General features: G+C 39.3%; 1 protein-coding gene across 2 annotated transcripts in view; it reads right to left on the bottom strand.

Annotated features, from left to right (window-relative positions):
- Positions 1-21200, bottom strand: part of hhip (hedgehog interacting protein) — a 140224-nt gene that overhangs the window by 36211 nt on the left and 82813 nt on the right. For both annotated transcript variants that reach the window (XM_069926308.1, XM_069926309.1), the window contains exons 10-11: positions 9670-9812; positions 8400-8481 (exon numbers count right to left, since the gene is read on the bottom strand). In XM_069926308.1, the coding sequence (XP_069782409.1) occupies positions 8400-8481; positions 9670-9812 (225 nt within the window). The remainder of the gene's footprint in view (positions 1-8399; positions 8482-9669; positions 9813-21200) is intronic.

Below are 21200 nucleotides of genomic sequence, written 5' to 3'. Positions count from 1 at the left end.
AAAACTTGCAGAGGGATCTGGACCAACTAGGAGTAGGGGGCCAGTAAATGGCAGATGGAGTTTAATGCAGACAAGTGTGAGATGTTGAATTTTGGAAGAGCAAATGAAGGTAGGTCAGACATACACAGGCAAATCTATGAACACTCGATGACTCTGGGGGACTCTCTTTTACTTCTCGCTCTCTGACTGTAAATCTGACTATAAGACTGTAAAAGGCACTTAGGCAATTTCTACTGGTGGCAAATCTGCCTTGTAGCAGGCAAAAAGAAATTTCATGTAATATGACACTATTTTATTAATATGATAATAAATTAAACATTTAATCTTGAATAAATGGTAGGGCACTGAGAAGTGCGGAGGAGCAAAGAGATCTGGGAATAGATACATTGTTCCCTGAAGGTGGTGTTGCAGATGGACAAGGCTGTTAAGAAAGCTTTTGGCATCTTAGTCTTTATAAATCAAAGTATTGAGTATACGAGTTAGGATATTATGTTGAAGTTGTTTAAGACATTGGTGATGTCAAATTTGGAGTATTGTGTCTAGTTCTGATTGGCTAACTACAGGAAGGATATCAGTAAGATTGAAAGAGAGCAGAGAAGATTTATTAAGATGTTGCCAGGTCTATAGGAGTTGAGTTACCGGGAAAGATTAAACAGGTTAGGACTCTATTCCTTGGAGCACAGAAGAATGAGGGGAGATTTGATAGGACTATAAGAGGTATAGACATAGTGGATGTGATTAGGCTTTTTCCACTTAGATTGGGGAAGATAATATGAGAGGACGTGGCTTTAGGATGAAAGGTTTAGGGGGAACTTCTTCACTCAAGAGTGGTGTGAATGTGGAATGAGCTGCTATCTAATGTGGTGAATGCGGGCTCAATTTTAAGTTTTAAGAATAAATTGGATAGATGCATGGATGGGAGAGGTCTGGAGGGTTATGGAATGGGAGCAGGCCATTTGGATGAATGGACTAATGATTGGCAAAGAGGAGAGGGGCCGGATGGTCTGTTTTCTGTGCTGTAGTGTTCTATGATTCTAAGCCATACAAGACAAATCCCTCTACTTACCTCTGAATCCTGGTCTAGGTGCATCTCCAATCCCCTGCATACTCCTGACATCCAAGCAAACTTATTTCTAAATTCAGATTATATCCATGATCCAATAATTTGCCCACTTCTCCACTCTTAACACTGACCTCTGCCCTCAAGCATGAATGCCTGGCTCCAGAATGCACCCTCTAGCGTGTACAAAAGCTCTCACAACTGGAGGGAGACCATTTACTTTTATTATCTTATAATTGAGGGTAGGTCTTGCAGTGGTCTTCAGAGGGGTTCAGGGTTTAGGCGGGAAACCAGGGTTATATATGGGTAGATGGGGGTAGAGCTGGGAGGTGGAGCCAGACATCAGTATAACACAACCCCAGTGGATCCGGGAGCGGTGCAGACTGCGGACATCCCCAGGCTTCTCCTTGTGCGGCAAACCCTCACCCGATGCCCTTTCTTGCTACAGCTGGAACACACTGAGTCTTTAGCCGGGCAATGAGATCAGGGATGCAGGCTGCAGAAAAAGCACTCCCTAGTGCAGGAGGGCTCACTAGCATGGGAAGCAGCAGCTGTTAGGGCAGTGGTAGTGGGAGCAGCCGGTCCTTAGAAGGGGTCACTTGGTTGAGCAAGCTCGCTAGCTTAGAGGTCGTCGTTCTCAAGCTTGACCTGTTCCAACAATTTGGCCAGTTCAATGTGGCTAGCCAGGTTCTTCTTACCCAACTCAAGCAGTCGCTGCCTCATGTACCCCCCGCGACTAGAGTGTCCCAAATCTGTTCTTCTTCATGAACGTGGCCCATAGCCGCTTTGTACCTGCACTTCTTGGCAAGCGTCCACAGATCCAATAGGTAGTCATTGATGGTCTATCCTGGCCGTTGGCGATGTAGAGTGAGTCGGTGCCTCGTTAGGACCTCATTTTGCGACTTCAGGTACCGAGCTTTCAAAGCCTCAATGACAACTTCATATGTAGCACAGTCCCTGATGACAGTATACCCTTTCGTTCCTACCCTCAAAATGAGTGTGGACCTCCTGAGTTCATCGGTGTGGAAGATGTCTCTGGTCATGTTCAGGTAGGCGTGGAATCAGTCTAGCCAATATGTGAACTCCTCAATCGTGTTGGGGGACAGAGGGTCTATCAGCAACGTACCTGGCTTGAGTAGCACTTCTGTCGTTAGGGAATAAGCTAATAAAATTGTAGCGTGAAAAAAGCTCTCACAACTGGAGGGAGAACATACACTTTTATTAGGTTATAACTGAGGGCAGCTCATTCAATGGTCTTCAGAGGGGCTCAGGGTTTAGGCGGGAAACCATGGTTTTATATGGGCAGATGGGGGCAGAGCTGGGAGGTGGAGCTAGACATCAGTATGACACAGCACCAGTGAACCACAGTTCACTGCATACCCCGATTCCCAATGACCACCTCTCCCACCTGCCAGATTACATCTCCAAATCTCAACCACTCCGTCTAACCCCAACACTTGACCATATCTCCCTTCTCACTGTACTTGGTACAATGTGACAAATACACCTAAAGTACACATCTGTTGAATTGATAAAAGATAACTGTAAAGACCATGATCTACTATTGGCAGTCATTGCCTTGTGATTACATGACCTGATGACCCTCTGTGAAGATGAATGATTAAAAAACTTTCACTCTAGTTGAAGAACATGCAAAAGCATATGGAGGTAAGATGTGGTTTACAGTGCTGTCAGTCTGTAGATGGCATAGAGGGATGCCCCTCAGAATTGTTTCACCCAAAGCAATGATTTAATGAGTACCCCAGCCAAAACCAGATCCTTTTCAAATTCTTACAATAGCCACTTTTTAACATTATTATATGTGATACCTCATATTAAATAATTAACTTTCACTTCACCACAGTCTCATACATCATGTAGCTCAAAGCTCAGTTGTGTCTATGCACTAACAATGTCACATGTGGAGATGTGACAAAGGCAGAATGAACATTGATTTTCTCTTTTCTTGAATAGCCTGAGAGGCAGCTCAGTGTTTCCAAATGATCCTCAAAAGGGATGCCAGTAACGAGAATGGAACATAGAGGGCACCTGTTTCCAAAGCTCTTCTCACAGGTACCTTTCATCTGGTTTAAAATCTATTTAATGGAGATACTGGATCTTTTACAGGTTTTCAAAGCTTACAGAGTGATTTAGACAAGTTATAAGTGTGGGCTGGAAGTTGGCAAATAGAATTTAATGCTGACAAATGTGAGGTGCTATATTTTGGTAGGACTAATCAAAATAGGACGTACATGGTGAATGGTAGGGCATTAAAGAATACAAATGAACAGAGAGATCTAGGATAATGGTGCACAGTTCCCTGAAGGTGGAGTCTCAGGTGGATAGGGGAGTGAAGAAGGCCTTTGGAATGCTGGCCTTTATAAATCAGAGCATAGAGTATAAGAGTTGGGAGGTAATGTTAAATTTGTACAAGACAGGTGAGGGCAAATTTGGAATATTGTGTTCAGTTCTGGTCACCAAATTATAGGAAGGATGTGAATAAAGTAGAGAGAGTACAAAGATTTACCTGGGTTCCAACACCTAAATTATAGAGAAAGGTTAGTTAAACAAGTTAGGTCTTTATTCCTTGGAGCGTAGAAGGCTGAGAAGAGATTTTATAGAGGTTTTAAAAATTTTGAGGGGGATAGATAGAATAGATGTGGATAATCTTTTTTCCATTGTGGATAGAGGAAATTCAAACTAGAAGACATGAGCTGAGAGTTAGGGGGCAAAAGTTTAGGTGTAACGCAAGAGGGAGTTTCTTTACTCAGAGAGTGGTGTGTGTGGAACAAGCTTCCAGTGGAAGTAGTGGAGGCATTTTTAAAGAAAAAATTGAATAGCTATATGGTTGGAAATGGTATGGAGGGTTATGGGCAGAGTGCAGGTCAATGGGACTAGGAGAGTGTAAGAGTTTCGGCACGGACTAGAAGGGTCGTAATGGCCTATTTCTGTGCTGTAATTGTTATATGATTATATGATAACAGAACTTGTCCGTGAACTACTCTTTGCAGATGATGCCGCTTTAGTTGCCCATTCAGAGCCAGCTCTTCAGCGCTTGACGTCCTGCTTTGCGGAAACTGCCAAAATGTTTGGCCTGGAAGTCAGCCTGAAGAAAACTGAGGTCCTCCATCAGCCAGCTCCCCACCATGACTACCAGCCCCCCCACATCTCCATCGGGCACACAAAACTCAAAACGGTCAACCAGTTTACCTATCTCGGCTGCACCATTTCATCAGATGCAAGGATCGACAATGAGATAGACAACAGACTCGCCAAGGCAAATAGCGCCTTTGGAAGACTACACAAAAGAGTCTGGAAAAACAACCAACTGAAAAACCTCACAAAGATAAGCGTATACAGAGCCGTTGTCATACCCACACTCCTGTTCGGCTCCGAATCATGGGTCCTCTACCGGCACCACCTACGGCTCCTAGAACGCTTCCACCAGCGTTGTCTCCGCTCCATCCTCAACATCCATTGGAGCGCTCACACCCCTAACGTCGAGGTACTCGAGATGGCAGAGGTCGACAGCATCGAGTCCACGCTGCTGAAGATCCAGCTGCGCTGGATGGGTCACGTCTCCAGAATGGAGGACCATCGCCTTCCCAAGATCGTATTATATGGCGAGCTCTCCACTGGCCACCGTGACAGAGGTGCACCAAAGAAAAGGTACAAGGACTGCCTAAAGAAATCTCTTGGTGCCTGCCACATTGACCACCGCCAGTGGGCTGATAACGCCTCAAACCGTGCATCTTGGCGCCTCACAGTTTGGCGGGCAGCAGCCTCCTTTGAAGAAGACCGCAGAGCCCACCTCACTGACAAAAGGCAAAGGAGGAAAAACCCAACACCCAACCCCAACCAACCAATTTTCCCTTGCAACCGCTGCAATCGTGTCTGCCTGTCCCGCATCGGACTGGTCAGCCACAAACGAGCCTGCAGCTGACGTGGACTTTTTACCCCCTCCATAAATCTTCGTCCGCGAAGCCAAGCCAAAGAAAGATATGATAACAGATAATTTCTTGCCATTATTTTGTTTATACCTGGCATTAACTCATACTCATTTTTAAAGAAAGATAGATAACTGATGATAACAAAAGAACTATCATAAATTATACCTGATAAGATAGGTCCCTGGATTAAAGAAATCGAGCAATTCATTAGAATTCAGAACGGAGTGCAAGTCTCATGGCACCAAGATAACAAGCTCTCGCTCAGTGTCAGTAAGATGAAGGAGAAGCTCACTAACTTCAGGAGAGGAGGCAGAGTTCACCCCCCTGTCCACATTAAAGACACTGAAATCAAAGGTTAGATATCTTCAAGTTCTTAGGGATAAATATCTTCCATGACGTGACCTAGGACAAGTACATCAATGCTATTTTCTTGAAGAGTAAGGATGTCCGTCATGTTCCTCCTGCCCCTCAACAACTCCTATAGATGCATCAACGAAAATATTCTTATTTTATGCATCATAGAGTGTGGTATATGGGGGCTGCAATTTTCAAGATTGAAAATAACTGCAGGGGAGAGTGAATGCAGCTCAGAATATAATAAAAACATCCCTCCCTTCCATGGACTTCATCTGCATTTCCCACTGCATAGGAAAGGCAGCCAACATACTGAAATACCCATCAAATCCTGGACACACTCTCTTTTCCCTCCTACCATCAGGCAGAAGATTTAAGAATGTGAAGACATGCACCAACAGGCTTAAAAGACAGCTTCTTTCCCATAGCCATTGGGCCACTGTATGAATCCCATACAATGCTCTCTTGCTGAACCTGGTTGGGGCTCATTGATCTTCCTTTTTATTTTAATCCTGTATTCTGCAAATTATGCTCTATACATGGTGGTATGTAATGCTAGAGATAACCTGTTGGCTGTTCACAGCAGAACCCTTCCCATTGTACTAGATACTTTGTGATAAATAAACTTAAAACATAAACTGATCCTTTGCTATTAAATCAGACAGCACCTAAGAGACATTTAACAACTGAACTAATTTAAATGGTCAAGAATCCTTGATGCAAAGTCTTATTTCTGTGAAGCATTGAGGTAATGTCACAAGTAGCTTCCTAACCTCAGTATCATAGCTGATTGATATCATGAGTGCTGCCAATAACCAACTTTTTCCTGATGTACAGATCATCAATAATTCCCTTATGCATAAAATATGGCAAGAATCAGCTACTGGCACCTGGAATGATCTTGAAGCTGGAACTGGATATGATATCAAGTCAACCCTATGAGTAGACCAGTGCAAGCATAGGTGCACAATTTGAGGTGTGACCCCAAAGTGTAATATGCCTGCATGAGTGCTTCAAAAAAGCCAGAGCATGTGGAGCCATTGCTCCCTGAAGTGCAACAGGTAGCAAGGCCAGGCACCCCAAAGAAAGAGATACAGAAGTGAAACCTCATCACCTAATTTCTACTAGCAACCAGAAAAGAAACAATTCAGTGTATGTCCTTGCTCATAAATATATTGTGGCCAGAATATTGTGACATTTCTGAATGAAAATGGTCCTAATTACATCCCACTCCAGGCATAATCAATCTTCATTTCCATTTTGTTTACAGGTAATAAATCAGCTGTAAATGTTGCAATTAGACATTCATTAAACTTATTCAAATATACTCTTTCAATTGTTAGAACTATTATTGGTCTTAAGTTAATGAAATGTATATCCTATGCGAGTAATGAGAAATTGTAAAAAAAACATTTATCGGTACATACAATCCTCATTAGTATACCTAAAACTACGGAAGGTGCCAAGGGAAACAAAATAACATAAAAGTCTATGATTGGACTTAACCAACCTGTGGAAAAGGTCGCTGAAATGTTGAAAAAATTAACAGAGAATGCAGGACTTCAGACCGTTGATTAGGAATTAGATGATGCAAACAAGCATGATTTTCCAAAATACGTTTTGAATTATTCTTCTATTTTCCAAGAAAGTATAAGTCAGTAAAGCTACTGACAATTCAGTTCTTTTTTTAATATAGAACTATATGGACATGAGACTTACTAATGAAACTGATATTTAGTTATGAGGCAAACTGATTAATTATAGTATTAAATTGCATAGATTGAACATCAGTGTGATTAAATTGAGGCTTATATTGATCTTCAAGAAAAGTTCTCAAATTAAGTGCAGTAAAGTCCCTAGTGTCTGGAACCTCTGGGGATTGGTAGATGCTGGATAAGTAAATTTTCCGGTTGATTGAGATTGCATGTTCCACGGATTGTTGAACTAACAGCAAGGTGTGCCAATTTTAAACTTCTGTATTTTATTTTACATATTTATTTTCCATCTTTTTTGCCAGTTGCTTGGGGTTGCCAATTGGTTGAATTCCGGATAACAGGGGTTTTACTGTAGTTAAAACTAGGTGTACACAAGATATTAAAATTTTAAAATGTATTTTCCAATTAAATACTTTTTTTCAATTCTGAGGTTTTGCTACATTATTCTGGAAGCATTGACATCTGTTTTACCTATCTCTAATGTGGTTAACAAAACACAGATGTGAGATGATCTCTTCCCCCCCACAACTGAAGAGTTTGATGGTGCTGTCAGCATTGTTTTCTCTCATTCTTTATATGAGTTGGCAAGCAGATATAATGAAATAGATTAATACCATGTGGCACATAAACTGAACACTACAGGCAAGAATTTTTTTTAATCAAGAAGCACATGTTTTTTAATGTGTTGTGCGATAGGCTTGAAGTGTAAAATTGATCATAAGCTGCAATCGGCACTTCTGCCCTACCATGGTCCTCCTTGCACATCATGTGCTTATGCAACAGGCATGCAGTAGTGACAACAACCAAAATGCAAAGAACTTAAGTGCCTATACACGCTGAACAAATTCAGGGGATCACAAGGGGGTTAAAGCTAGTTCAATCATGAGTTAAAGGCAAGTCCTTGCATGGTCTACTGAAGACAACCACAGAAGCTTTTGTCCTTCACCAGGTTTCTCCAACATTGCCCGTAAGGAATTCTGCTTTCTTTGAGGCAGATGGAGTCCCGATTATTCTGAAGAATTCCCTCTGAGTATCCACCTTAGATGCCACGGTAATTAATTGCTGGATGGTGGTTGCTGTCTGCTTGAATCTCCATCCTGCCTCCCTTAGTGAAAAATTTGCTGAATCAGACCCAATAATTAAAGTTCCAGTTCCCAATGAGAAATTCTGCTAATGGAATGCCTGCCATAGTACTTTAGACTTATGTTTGCTTCTCTTGCATAGAAATTATGTCCATGCAAAGTTTTCTGAAGTGTAATTGCATGATCCTGCTGCCCAGAAGGTAGAATTTTTAAGAGAAAATGTTTGCTACAACTTTACCTTTTTGGGTCCAGCAATTTGTAGAGCTTTCCACTGTGCATTTGTGTCACACTTTTACTGCTTGCCAAAATATAGATCTCACCTGCAAACAACAAAGTGAAAAGCATTCAATCATTGGTCCTGTGCAGTCTGGTTTTATTATTTATTGATACATCATTTTTGCTACCTTTTTTTTAAAATGGCTACAAATCAACCAAATTCAATCAAATTAAAATCTGTTTTAAATATATTTATTTTAACAGCATTTATGTATGATACTGTCAACAAAAGAGAGGAGTGTAAACAGTAATAACTGGATTTTTTTTGTAAAAGGAAAAGATTAAAGAGAAAACAAACATTGTGTTATGTCCTGATGCAGAAACCCTCTATTAATAAATATGATCCAGACCAGAGTCTGAAATTCTGTTCTTTGAAATATATGGGTCAACATTTAAAAAAAACATTCCCTGCCAAAATACTATTTGTTAACTAGAAGCTGGCATGCTCATAATTATTCAGTGAAGTCATCGTGCTGAAGCCCACATTCACAGCTGCTTCAATTGGACTAATCTGTGAAATCAAAACGCAGTGACCAATTATTTTCAGCAGATACATATGTGATGATTCACCACCTCATAAAACTTGTAAAAACTTGCCAACCACTGTCATGGCCCATTAATACTTGATCTTATTCCAAAATAGAAATATTGCATATGATCTCACCGTACTGTCACTGATGAAGGATGAAAAATACAAATGCATAAAAACATCTTGTAAAGATAATCTTGTTCTACTTTGTAGAATTCTGACACGTCATGGCCATATTCAGTTTCACCTGTCTCAAAGCAACCTCCTTATCTGAGATTAATTGATTTTGTATTGAAGAAATTAGATTGTCCAGCCTCTACATTCACAGCAGATGGTCATGGTGAATGGTTGAAGCTTTGTTTGTAACCTTTGCAAATCTGAAGTAGCAGAGCATATATAGTACAGGAAATTGGAAGGCAAGTTATCTTCTAAAGCTATATTTTAATAGATATGTTTAAGATATGATTATGTGTCATAATCTCACTATTTCAGTCATTCTTTTCTGTCTGGTTGGATTATGATGCAGAACTTTATCATACTGCTTGGATCTAGAATTATGGAGAGCATTTTCATTTAATGTGCAAGACTGTGCAAGAAGAAAAGTAATAAAATGCAGAAATTCTATTTGATTCCTTGCTTTCACTAAATGAGAACAGATATTTTCACAGTAGCAATTGTTACAAAGATTAGTTTGATTCATTACCGAACTCATCTTCTCCAAATCCCAAAACCATTCCTGAGATCTGACCACTAAGAGAATTTTTGCACGTGGTGCTGCTGCCAAGACACAATGTTCGTTCTTGCCACTGTTTGTTCAAAGGGTTTTGTTGAAGGCTCATCAGTTGCCTGAAATCATATGCAAATAAATGGATTATTGTAAGTAAATTCTGCCAATAGCTTGATGTACAGCGCCTCTCAATCTTACATGGATTTTTGAGATGAGCCGAAAGATTTTCTAAATCATTGTTAAACTTTTACTCTTTGGCATAAGAAAACGTACGTGACGCTGAATCACTCTATTGCACTGCATTCATACCAGGTAGGAATTAAATTTAACCACAACTATGAGAAATAGATTACGTTAAACACTATACTAATAAAATCAAAGTAAGTCCAATTCCAAAGGCTCGTGTCAACAACGAAAGCAAGAAACACAAATAAGTATCCTTATAAGTCTGCTTACGTTACAACATAGTGCTAATTCATCTCTGCAAGTGGGCTATTAATTTACCTGCCACCTTTTTCAGCTGTGTTTACACTTTGGTTTGATTCTATACACTAATGTACATCTGAGATGACATCTCCTGAAAATTAAATCATGAATTCCTATAGTAATTACAAAATACATTGGAAAATGTATATTTAATTGCAAGAATAAACACAATAATTTGAATCAGATGTATTTAATTGTATCCAACATTTTACTTGTGCACTGCAACTATTAAAGACCATTACAATCATTTTTTTGTTTAATTGCCAACTGCATCAGAACACGGTTGCAGAACTGCTAAATATCATGAAAATGTTTATGCTAATTTAAGTTCCACAGGTGTTCTCACCTACACAGTGCTGGGTTGAAGCCATCCAAAACCCTGCTCTTGGGTGGTAAGTTTTTTGAATACATTGAGAGCAGTTTTCATAATTCCTTGGTGTTTATACTGGCAACATTAGATAGTTATGAGATCAATACCACCACTATTATACTGGCACAAAGTTGTGAGTATAAACAAAGACGCCCAGATCTTTTGAATAACTGCTACAACTTGAAGAACAGATGCTTAGAAAACTGAGTAGTTGTGAAAGCAAAAAGCAAGACATTACCCAAAAACCCCAAAAGATGTACGGTACAATGTAACAGTAAACAAACATTATTTTATTCAATGGACTCTAACTGAGAAAAAAAAATTCTATATCTGGACCAAGGTTAACTGCACTCCATAAGTGTTACCAACAAGGTTGGAGTTTTTGATGGAGAGTTGAATCATTCGGGTAATTTTTACTTCCTTCACTTGGCGAGAATCCAGTGGAGAAAACAGTTGAAAAACCTGCCCAGATTTCACTCAATTGCTTTCATTGAAATCAAAATAGGATGGATTCTGAAATGTCTAAGCAACACATCCCATTGTGGACTTCAGGAAGGGGAAATCAGTCCACATAGAGGGATCAGCAGGAATTTCAAAATCCTGGGTGTCAACATCTTGAAGATCTATCCTGGGGCCTCCATGTCGATGCGATCACGAAGAAGTCATATCAGCAGCTATACTTTGTGAGGAGCTTGAGGAGATTAGGTACATCTCCAAATTCTTGCAAATTCTGACTGTTTGCACCACAAGAAAAGACTAGAGGGAATTGTGATGTCGGCCAGTATCATCGTGGGCATCAGTCTTCCTCCATTGAGCACATCTACAAGAGGCGGTGGCTTAAGAAAGCAGCCTCTATCTTCAAGGACCCTCACCGCCTAGGCCCTGCTCTCTACACACTGCTACTATCAGGAAAGAGGTACAGGAGCCTGAAGATGAACACCCAATGGTACAAAAACAGCTTCTTCGCCTCCGCCATCAATTCTCTGAATGGACAATGAACCACATCTTTTGCACTATTTTATTTATTTTTAAATTGTGATTTATAGCAATATTCGCTGCTGCAAATCTATGAATTTTGTGACGTTCATAACAATAAATTCCGATTCCGAAGATGGGATTTACACAATAGGCACTTTTATCGTGGGAACTTCAAATGATCCTCTTTCAAGTCATTGTTCAAAGGCATTTTCCAACCTGGAGTAGTTTCTGTGCAATTATGCTGCAACCTAAAAATGTCCAGGAGTTGTGGACTGACAGTAATACAGCAAATACAATGAAATACTGTGCTAAAATTATGCTAAACAATGTAGTCTTAAAGATAGGTAAAGTGTGCGTTAGCATACTGTATATTGGATGTGGCAGATTTTTCTTATGGCAGGAACCTTGCATACAAGAGTTCCATCAGGAAGATAACATCTTATTAATATTATTTATTTTATTCCCACCGTGTAATTGAGAACTCGATTTAAAATTCACTGTTGTTACTTTGTTTTCCAAGAGGTGTAAAGTAAGATTGTGAAAGGAACACTGCAGCTACTACCTCACAAAGTAAATGCCCCCTCATCATCTTTAATTGTTTATGCCCTGATTGCTGACCTTTTTCTTCTCTTCAATCAATGGCTCCTCGTTTCATTCTCATTTCTCTTTCCTTATCTTAATGACAATCACCAAATTCATCCAAAGGTTCTTCCTAAAGTCTCTGTTTTTTTTTCAACCTTCCTTGCTCCTGTCAGACTCTCAATTTGGCCAGAAAAAGGATAAAGCAAATGATCTTCAGGTTCTGCAAGTGGGAAAGTTCTGTGGCTCTGGGCTTGTTGCCTTAACAATTTAGAGTAAAACATGCTGTTTTAGGTTAAAATATGCTGTTTGACTTACTGAGTTTCTCCAGCATTGTGCTTTTAGGTTTTTTTGCATTAATAATTCCCCTGCTTAGATCAAAATGTTTGGAATACCATTCATTCACCACCTTGTTATACTACCATCACGACCAAGAGCAAGACAGACACAGGCTTATGGAGGGCACTGAGACTGTAAGAGAAAACAGTCTTACAAATATTGGCAAGAAACTACATTCTTCATTGCATTGGCTTTACAAGAGAAGAATTTCTGCTGTGAGATGAAATCTTATCTGCCATGAAAGCAAATAAAAACAACTTTGCAAAGTCAATTTCACAAACAACTGGGGACTTAGTGTCTAAATTGGGAGAACTGTCATGCAGATTATTCAGGCAATAGCTTTCAATAACGGTGGTCACAGAATCATATCCCATGATGTGCAGGTCTCCCTTGCTGCAATCCTTAGGCATGTCCGTTCCACCTGCAAGGGGAAGTCTAGGTAGGGGAGAATGGTCTTGAGAGTCCTCAACGCAACCAAGTAACCTGGCATCAAGTCAAATATGGGCGAAGAAACCTCTGCCAAATTACCATCTAATGGTCTTTCTCTGCTGCTGAATCAATGTTCTTCAGCAACACCGAGAAGGAGTGTTGAATGGGACCCTTCAATGCCTGCCAATAAGAATAGATAAGAACTACACTGATCAACTTTGCTGAATCCTGAAAACCAAGACATCAGCAAGCTTTGCTGGATAAAAGTACTTAATCTCATTCTCATCAATTTACCTGTTGCAGATGCATCTGTCCAAGAAGCTTCAGTAAGATCCCCACTGCAGAGATCTTGGGGAAATCCCCAGATTGTGTTTTATGGCACAAGCACTATGCTAAATGGGATAGACAGAGTAAAGCTGGCAACTCAAAAATGGTCATTGATGAAACTCTGTGGACCTTTAACAGCAGAAAAATAGCACCACACAATCTGTAGTCTCATTACCCAGCCTCCTCTCCAACCCCCACCCCCCCCCACCCTGCCCCCACAACTCCCCCATCAATATAATGAAGCTAGAGGTTCAACTCTGGCCAAATTATATTATAAAGGGCATGCTAGGCGTGTCTAAATCTGAGGTGACAGCCCAGCAAAGCTCAACTGAGGATGTGCAGTAAAAAGCAAAGAATAGCCTGCAAGTAGATAGTTAAGTGTTCCTACAATCAATAAATGAAATTAAAACTCTGTAAACATGCCACATTTAATTGTGACTGCTGGGGGGAGAAGAAAAATCTGAGGACATAACCATCCTAAACAATCACTGGACCAAGAACGTGAGTGTCAAAAACAAGGCTGAAGTAGGCACAACTATGTTTAGCCAGGATTACTAAATGTGTGTTTTATTACAGGTTCATTCCACAGTCCACACCATCTTAGAAACCAATCTGATTCACTCCATACAGTATAAAAAGAAGGCCAAGTACAAAATGTAAGTGTACATACATTCCAGCCAATGTGTTACAGTACATTGACAACACTGCTAAAGAGCAAAATTGCCCAAGTATGACCAGTGCACTGGACAAATGCAATCCAGCAAATTATTATCCCCGTCCCAGGAGTCTAACCTCCATTTTCGGTAAAGGAATGGAAGTTGTCATCAACAATGACCAATTTGGGCTTTGCCAGGACCATGCCTTCAGATCTCAGCAGAAATTTAGTTCAGACATGGAACAAAGAATTGGGCTGAATAAGTGAGATGAAAGTGACAACTCACTGAAGCAATGTGGAATTAAGGAGACTTAATAAAATTGGTCCGTGGTTTAAAGAAGAAAACACTTCAGTGGCTGGAGTTGTACCACCACTCTGCCATTCAATTCCCCACCATTGGTGCATCAGCAGTGAAAGCCATCTATGTATACAGTTGCTATTTGGCTAGACTGCACCTCTAGATCCAAAAAGGACAAGGGCATCAAGTGCATGACCATCTCCTATCGGTTATTCCCCAAGGCTATCACCATTCTGGCCCAGAAATACATTCCATCATTGCAACTGAGTCAAAATCTTTCCAGCAAAATGATATGAGAAGTTCAAGAAGTTTGCTCACCACCAGCTCTTCAAGAGTAGTTATGGATGGGAATTCCACCAAAAAAAACCAGGTTCTTGCAAGAGTTATAGAATAACAGCAAGCATCAGTTACCTTTGGCATAGGTATTGTCATAGCCATTCAAATTAACATCTATTGCAGTATATTACTGCATGTGTATTAAGAAGATTGGTAAAACATACTGCTGTAAATTTCATGGCACAAGAAATATGCTCAAAGCTGAACAGTCCGAATGGCAAAAGTGTCCATTTACTGAAACCAAGCTCTTGTTGAAAGTATTCACAACATCAAGTGGAGACACATCTACATGTACTACTGCTGGAAGTTGAGAATTTGGCAGCAATGAGCAACCATTCCTTATTCTATGATTCTGAGAACAAATGCAACTTTAAAAGTGCACACTGATAAAGGGCAAAATGCTATTTCCGCTAAAGGGAATAAACTTCCTAAGTGGCAATCTTGCTTGCAAAACAAAAAACAAAATGAATTTTAGAAAAAGGAGTGTCACTCACACTACATTCACAATAAGTAGATAAACATCAAGGAGTGAATAATTGTCACAATAACCTGGAATAGCTTGAAAGTCTTGGCTTGTTGTTTACTTGTTCCATAAAGTGTTATTCAGGTTGGTGTGGGACAACTATCACTTATAGGCCAAATATATGGAATTAAGTGTATTATTGAATCAATTGGATTTTTACAACAACTTAATAATTTTACAATCATTAATTCTATATTTAAAATTAAATATCTGAATTTAAACTCACTAACCTCTGGTGAGATATAAATTCATGCAATCCAGGCATCCAGATAACCAGTCCAATAACATGACTTTCATGCTACCATGCGTAAAATTCTATTTATTTCAACCATTAGATTCTCAAACTTAATGGGATTTGAATGTACATTTTCTAAAAAAAAATGGTCTTCTGACTCTCAGCTATGATACTTTCAATTAATTGATGTAGAAATTGTGTCATATGAAGTTAACACTTCATCCAGGTTCATAAAGAACTGTAGAATATTTTCAATACTTTGTGCATGCTCCTGAACTTTATTAATGTGAAAAATGTCCTGTTTTCCCTTAAATTCATTGACATTGAGAGTACTGCAGCACAGAAACAGGCCCTTTAGCCCTACTTGTCCATTAACAACAGGAGGTCATTCCTAGCTCCATCTACCTTTCCTCATTTTTTAATCCTGCTTACTTCCACCTGTCACTCTCCTGCTTCTGTCTTGCAATTCCACCCCTCTTGCTCCCCCACCTGGGTCCACTTAACATCCTTTACTCCTCCTCAGTCCACCTATGTCTACTGTTACCATCCCTCTCCCCTTTAACACTGCCTGTCTTCCATCTCCTTTCTCAGCCTTGAAGCAGTTTTGAACCAAAATGTCAAATTACCATTCTTTTCCCCATGGATGCCATCTGACGTGCTAAGATCCTCTAGCATTTTTTTTAAGGTTATTCAGTGCACCTTGTCCTGCTGACCAAATGTAGAGCCATTTGGAGAACTCCCACTCTTGAACTCTTGTAGGAAACTGCCTTCCAAATAATTATTCAGGTACCTTTTAATGTGCTGAAGATCTTCTCCTCCAACACCATTTCAGGAACTAGGTATCAGGATCTCAGTGCTCTTAGCAACTAATTTTGAAAGTATGTAACACAAAATTATATCTGCTGGCTATTAATCTCTTGGCCAGGGTAAATAAGTCCTTTCTGTTCTTGTGCAGGCCTTTCTAATGTTAGGGAATCCTATTTGTGAAATGAAACTCCCCAGCCTATTCAGTCTCTTCTTATACATTTAACATGTAAAACTCTTTTGCTGTATTAAAGAGGGATTTTTTTTAAACTTCATTTCTTATGAGATAATCTTGTTGAGTGGTAACTTTAAACATACTGATTTCCATTTCAATGATCTTAGTAGAATGAAAATCTTATGGGTTCTACCATGAGTGTGTTTATCTGCTTTGCCTAACAGTGTGAACACCAACTTTTACATTTATATTTTATTGATTTTTTTCTCTATCTCTCCATTGAACAGTTTGTTTACCTTTCTTTATTTAGTTTACATGTGTACATTAAGTCAGTTTTTTTTTTGCACTGACAATAAGTGGCAAGTCTGCTTCGCCTGGCAGGAAAACAAATCTCAGGGTTATATGTGATATTTTTGTATGTACTCTGACAATAAATCTGAAATCAGTGCATTTCTCTTCTATTGCTTTCTAGGCTGGGAATTCTCACCTCTTGCTGCTGTGTCTTTCTGTCAGGCACGAGCCTAGCCATTAAGCCAAGCAACATGTTGTGATCTCTTTATTTGGGCTGTAAATGTATTAACCACCTTTCCTCAAAATGTTTCAAGCAAGATCATACTGCATGTGGCAAGAAAATAAATTTGTGGGATGACAGATCTTTTACACTGGTCACAGACACAATTAGTTTCAATATATTCGAGAAATGCATACCTTAAGAAATTGAAACATAAAGTGGAGTAGGAGAAGACCACACACCGATCCTTGATTTGAAATCCACTTCTACTCATTTCTTTAATTCACTTTGAATACAAAAATCTATTGATCTCTGCCTTGAGCATAACAACTGAGTATTACAATCCCTCTGCTGAAGTCAATTCCATCCTGAGTGAAGAAGTTTCTCCTCATCATTATTGTAAATGGCTGACCTTTTAGCCTGAGGTTATTCCTCCAAGTTTTAGGCCACCAGGAAATGGCTTCTTTTTTTCCGAGAAATGGAAGATAAGTAAAAATTATTATGGTGGTTGGAGAGAACATTTGGGCTTGTTGTAATTTGGAGCAAAACAAATGGTGGGGTTCAAGATTCCTAAGGTGGAATTCCTTAACAAAAATAGATCATTCTGCAAATTGTGTTATATTTCATTGAATTATTCCCTTATGAGTTTGCATTTGAACTAGTTCAGTGTGTGACATCATGTATTTTTGCATAACATCACACCACTGAGACTGTTGAATTTTTATTTTTGTGAAGCAACTGTGATATTTGTATTAGTGTTTTAATTTCTCACATCTTGATATTCTAGGTGTAATTATTTTAAACTGCAGTTTCAAGGGTACAAGCTAAAGTTAGTGGATTTCAAGATCAAGCACTGAAAAGTGTAAAAGATATTTGCCTAATAAAAATCTACTTTTAAAAGTTACTCTCTTATTCACCTCGAAGAAAAAATTTGAAGTCTGAATGGGATTTTTTTTCACTTAAATGGAAAAAAAGTCTATGGCTTCTGTGCATATGCCAAATCACAAAAATCCCAGACTTACTGGTGCATTTGGAAAGGCAGAATCTGTCAGGTTGTTCTAAAGTACTGTATTGACCCCAAAGAAATGTTTCAGACACATTGCGTTTGTTTAGACCCAATGGAGAGTCTGAGACCCAACTGAATTCATTAGAAATTATAGGGTTTTATATGGAAGTGAGCTCTTTTTCAAAAGCTAATTGTTTTAATTATTTAGGTTTTGAAAAAGTGCAGTTTCATTATTTACTTCACTGTTAAAATAGTTTTTAAATGTGTCTAAATGTTGGCTGTTTCCTTTGGCATTTATCAAAGTTAGACTTTATCAGGTGCCAAAGTTTTGTCGGGCATTTTCTGAGTGTCTTTGCAGAAGCTGATAATTCAGAATTCAGAAAATACTTAGCAGATCAAGCAGAATCTCTGCAAGGGGAAACAACTAATATTTCAGTGTTGGGCCCCTTCATCAGAACTGGAAAAGCGTCCAAGACCAATAAGATTCATGGTTTCTCTTGTTCATTTTAGATTTCTAGCAACTCCACCTGGTAAGTTGACCAGAAAGGGATGTATCTGGATTCACTATGGTCAATGATTCCATGCTGCAAAATGGATAAAAAAGATTGTGCCCCATCTCATTAAATTTTATTTCCATTAGGTATGCCAACTGGATTCAGGGTGGTCAGGGCGGCACTGTCAGCTAGGTGGTTAGCGCAATGCTATTACAGCGCCACTGACCCAGGTTCGAATCCAGAACTGTCTCTAAGGACTTTGTACATTTTCCCTGTGTCTGCGTGGGTTTATCCCACATGCTCTGGTTACCACCCTCTCTTCAAAACAGATGGGGATTGTAGGTTGATTGGTGTATTTGGGTAGCATGGGCTTGTGGGCCAGAAGGGCTTGTTAGCATGCTATATTAGCAAAGTTTTTACAAAATTATTGCACATTAAGCACAAAGGTGAATTTCAGCTGGAAGGACTCAGTAAGTTAGGCATCTTCATTGAAAAGAAGCAGTCAACAATCTTGGTCAATTCAGTTCCCATTTCCTCTCGCCCCCAGCTAGGTTTCCTCAGGATTCCAGTATCTGAAGCTCCTTGCATCTCTTAATGAACTTTGGCCCCTTATGGTTTTGAGTAGAATAAATGGTTCAAAATTTATGGTTAGCATCAAAACAAAAGTTAATACTAACTTCTCAAGGGCAACAACCATTTGGCCTTGCCAGAAATGCCTGGGTCCGGAAAAAATAAATAAAAGGGAAAGGTTCCATTATAGTCATGAAATTCATTAGAAATTATAGGGCTTTATATGGAAGTGAGCTCTTTTTCAAAAGCTAATTGTTTTAATTAGAATGTAACATACATGATGAAATTCTTTAACTTTGTTTACCGTAAGGAAGACAGAGAGTCACCACTTTGTCCAGCGCCCCTCACAGAAATGAGACCCCAGTGAGGAACGAACTCGCAACCCCTCGTTTGCAAGACCAGTGCTCTAACAACTGAACTATTGGAGTGAAATGAGAAACTTCATGGGCAGTCAATCATATTGATGGATTTTCAAAAGAGCAGAGCAGTGTAATAGAGCATAACGAGTCATACAACTTGTCTGTAACATTGCATGACTTGTCCCATTTGGTCTATGTCCTTCTAAGCCTTTCTGATCCATTAATCTGTCCAAATGTTTTCTGAAAGTTAAAAATTGTGCCCACTTCTACAGCTTCTTCTAACAGATCATTCCAGACATGTTGTGAGTGAAAAAATTGCCTCTCAGATCCCTCTTAAATCTTTTCCATCTCACCTTAAATCTGTGGCCTCCAGTTCTGGAATCATCTACCCTGGGGAAAAGACTGAGTATTCACTTTATTTATGCCCCTTCTGATTTTATAAATCTCTTTCAGGTCTCCCCTCAGCCTCAGGGAATAAAGACCTAGCCGTTCAAACCTCTCTATAACTCATGCCCCCTAATCATGGCAAGATACTGGTAACTCTCTTTTGCATCTCTTCCTATTTATTAATGCCCTTCCTATAGTTGGGTGGCCAAAACTTCACACAGTGCAGTCTTGCCATTCATGTGGTCCCAGCTTTTGCACGCAATACCCTGCACATAGAGGGGAAATAGTGCCAAACCTTTTCTTCGCTACCCTGTCCATCTGGTTGCTACTTTCAGGGAACTCTGCGTCTGTAGCCCTATGTCTCTCTGTTCAACAACACATTCCAGGGTCCTGCCATTCACTCTGCAAGTCCTACCCTGGTTTGAATTACCAAAGTTCTACACTAGGAACAATTTTCAATTAACTTTCTACATATTATTCAGAATGTTAACTAGACATAGGATTAAAATTACAGTAGAAGGTGAAATAGAAAAATGTATTTTTATTTAAAAAAATATTTCATTATACTTGTGAATATTCTTAAAATTAGATTTATGCTTAAGATAGTTTGATAAGTAGTAATTGTGGCTTAGTTTAACCTCATGGAACTAAATACAATATACTCTGTAAATGAAAATTAAGAAACTGCACTTGCTGGAAACCTGACATTGAAACCGAAAATGCTGGAAATAGAAAGTTGGAAAACATCCGTGGAGAGAGAGTTATTAATGTTCCAGGTTTCTGGTGAAGTGCCATTGATCTGAAAAATGGACTCTGCCTGTTTAAACTGAAAAGTACCTAAATATAATTTCAATTGATTTCTCTAGATTCCACTGGAGAAAACTAAATAGTGTAGCCTGTGAAGGTATACTGGATTACATTTCTGAACAATCCCAACATTGCAACACAGTAATAATTGTGTAATAATAATGCAAATCTGCCAATTCTCTATTATTATTAAAAACAAAATCTGGCAATGCTGTAATTACATCTTCCACAAGTATTCTTGATTCTAGTATAGAATAATATAAACATTTGTGGCTATTGAAAGATTACTAGAATCGAGACAATGGTTTTATTTGTCCTAATTTTTGGCTTCTTGTATCCAATAAGTGACCACTGAACCTTACGATAATCCTAGCCACACCCTGTCATTGATATTCCCAATCTATTCCCTCCCCACCTTCTCTGTAATTTAAATCCTTGTTCTCTCTTTTGAAGCTGGTTCTTTGTCCTGAAATGTAAAGTCTATTTCCACAGATACTGTCTGTCCTGCTAAACTTTTCAGCAATTTCTCCATTTAATTATAACCATTTAAAAATTCTAGTCCTCCTTCAAGAAAAAAAATACCCAATAGTCCCTTCTGGAGACATTTAGTTGGGGGTGGGGTTGCAGATATATCAGAGCCCACACCTGGAGGGGGAGGAGTTCAGCAAGGTTGTATTTCAGGGAAAAGACAAACATAGATGGTGGGATTGGGATGGCAAAGATTGATGCGTCTTCTTTGACAGAGATTGCAAGAAGTCCAGTAAGTTTTGGTCAAGGGATTGGGACTAGCAGCACATTAAGAAAATATGGCCTGCCTTCTTCAAAGCAGGTGAACGGAT

This window comes from Narcine bancroftii, chromosome 3 (genome assembly GCF_036971445.1).
Source record: "Narcine bancroftii isolate sNarBan1 chromosome 3, sNarBan1.hap1, whole genome shotgun sequence".
NCBI lineage: Eukaryota > Metazoa > Chordata > Chondrichthyes > Torpediniformes > Narcinidae > Narcine > Narcine bancroftii.
This window is presented reverse-complemented; position numbering and strand designations above follow the sequence as displayed.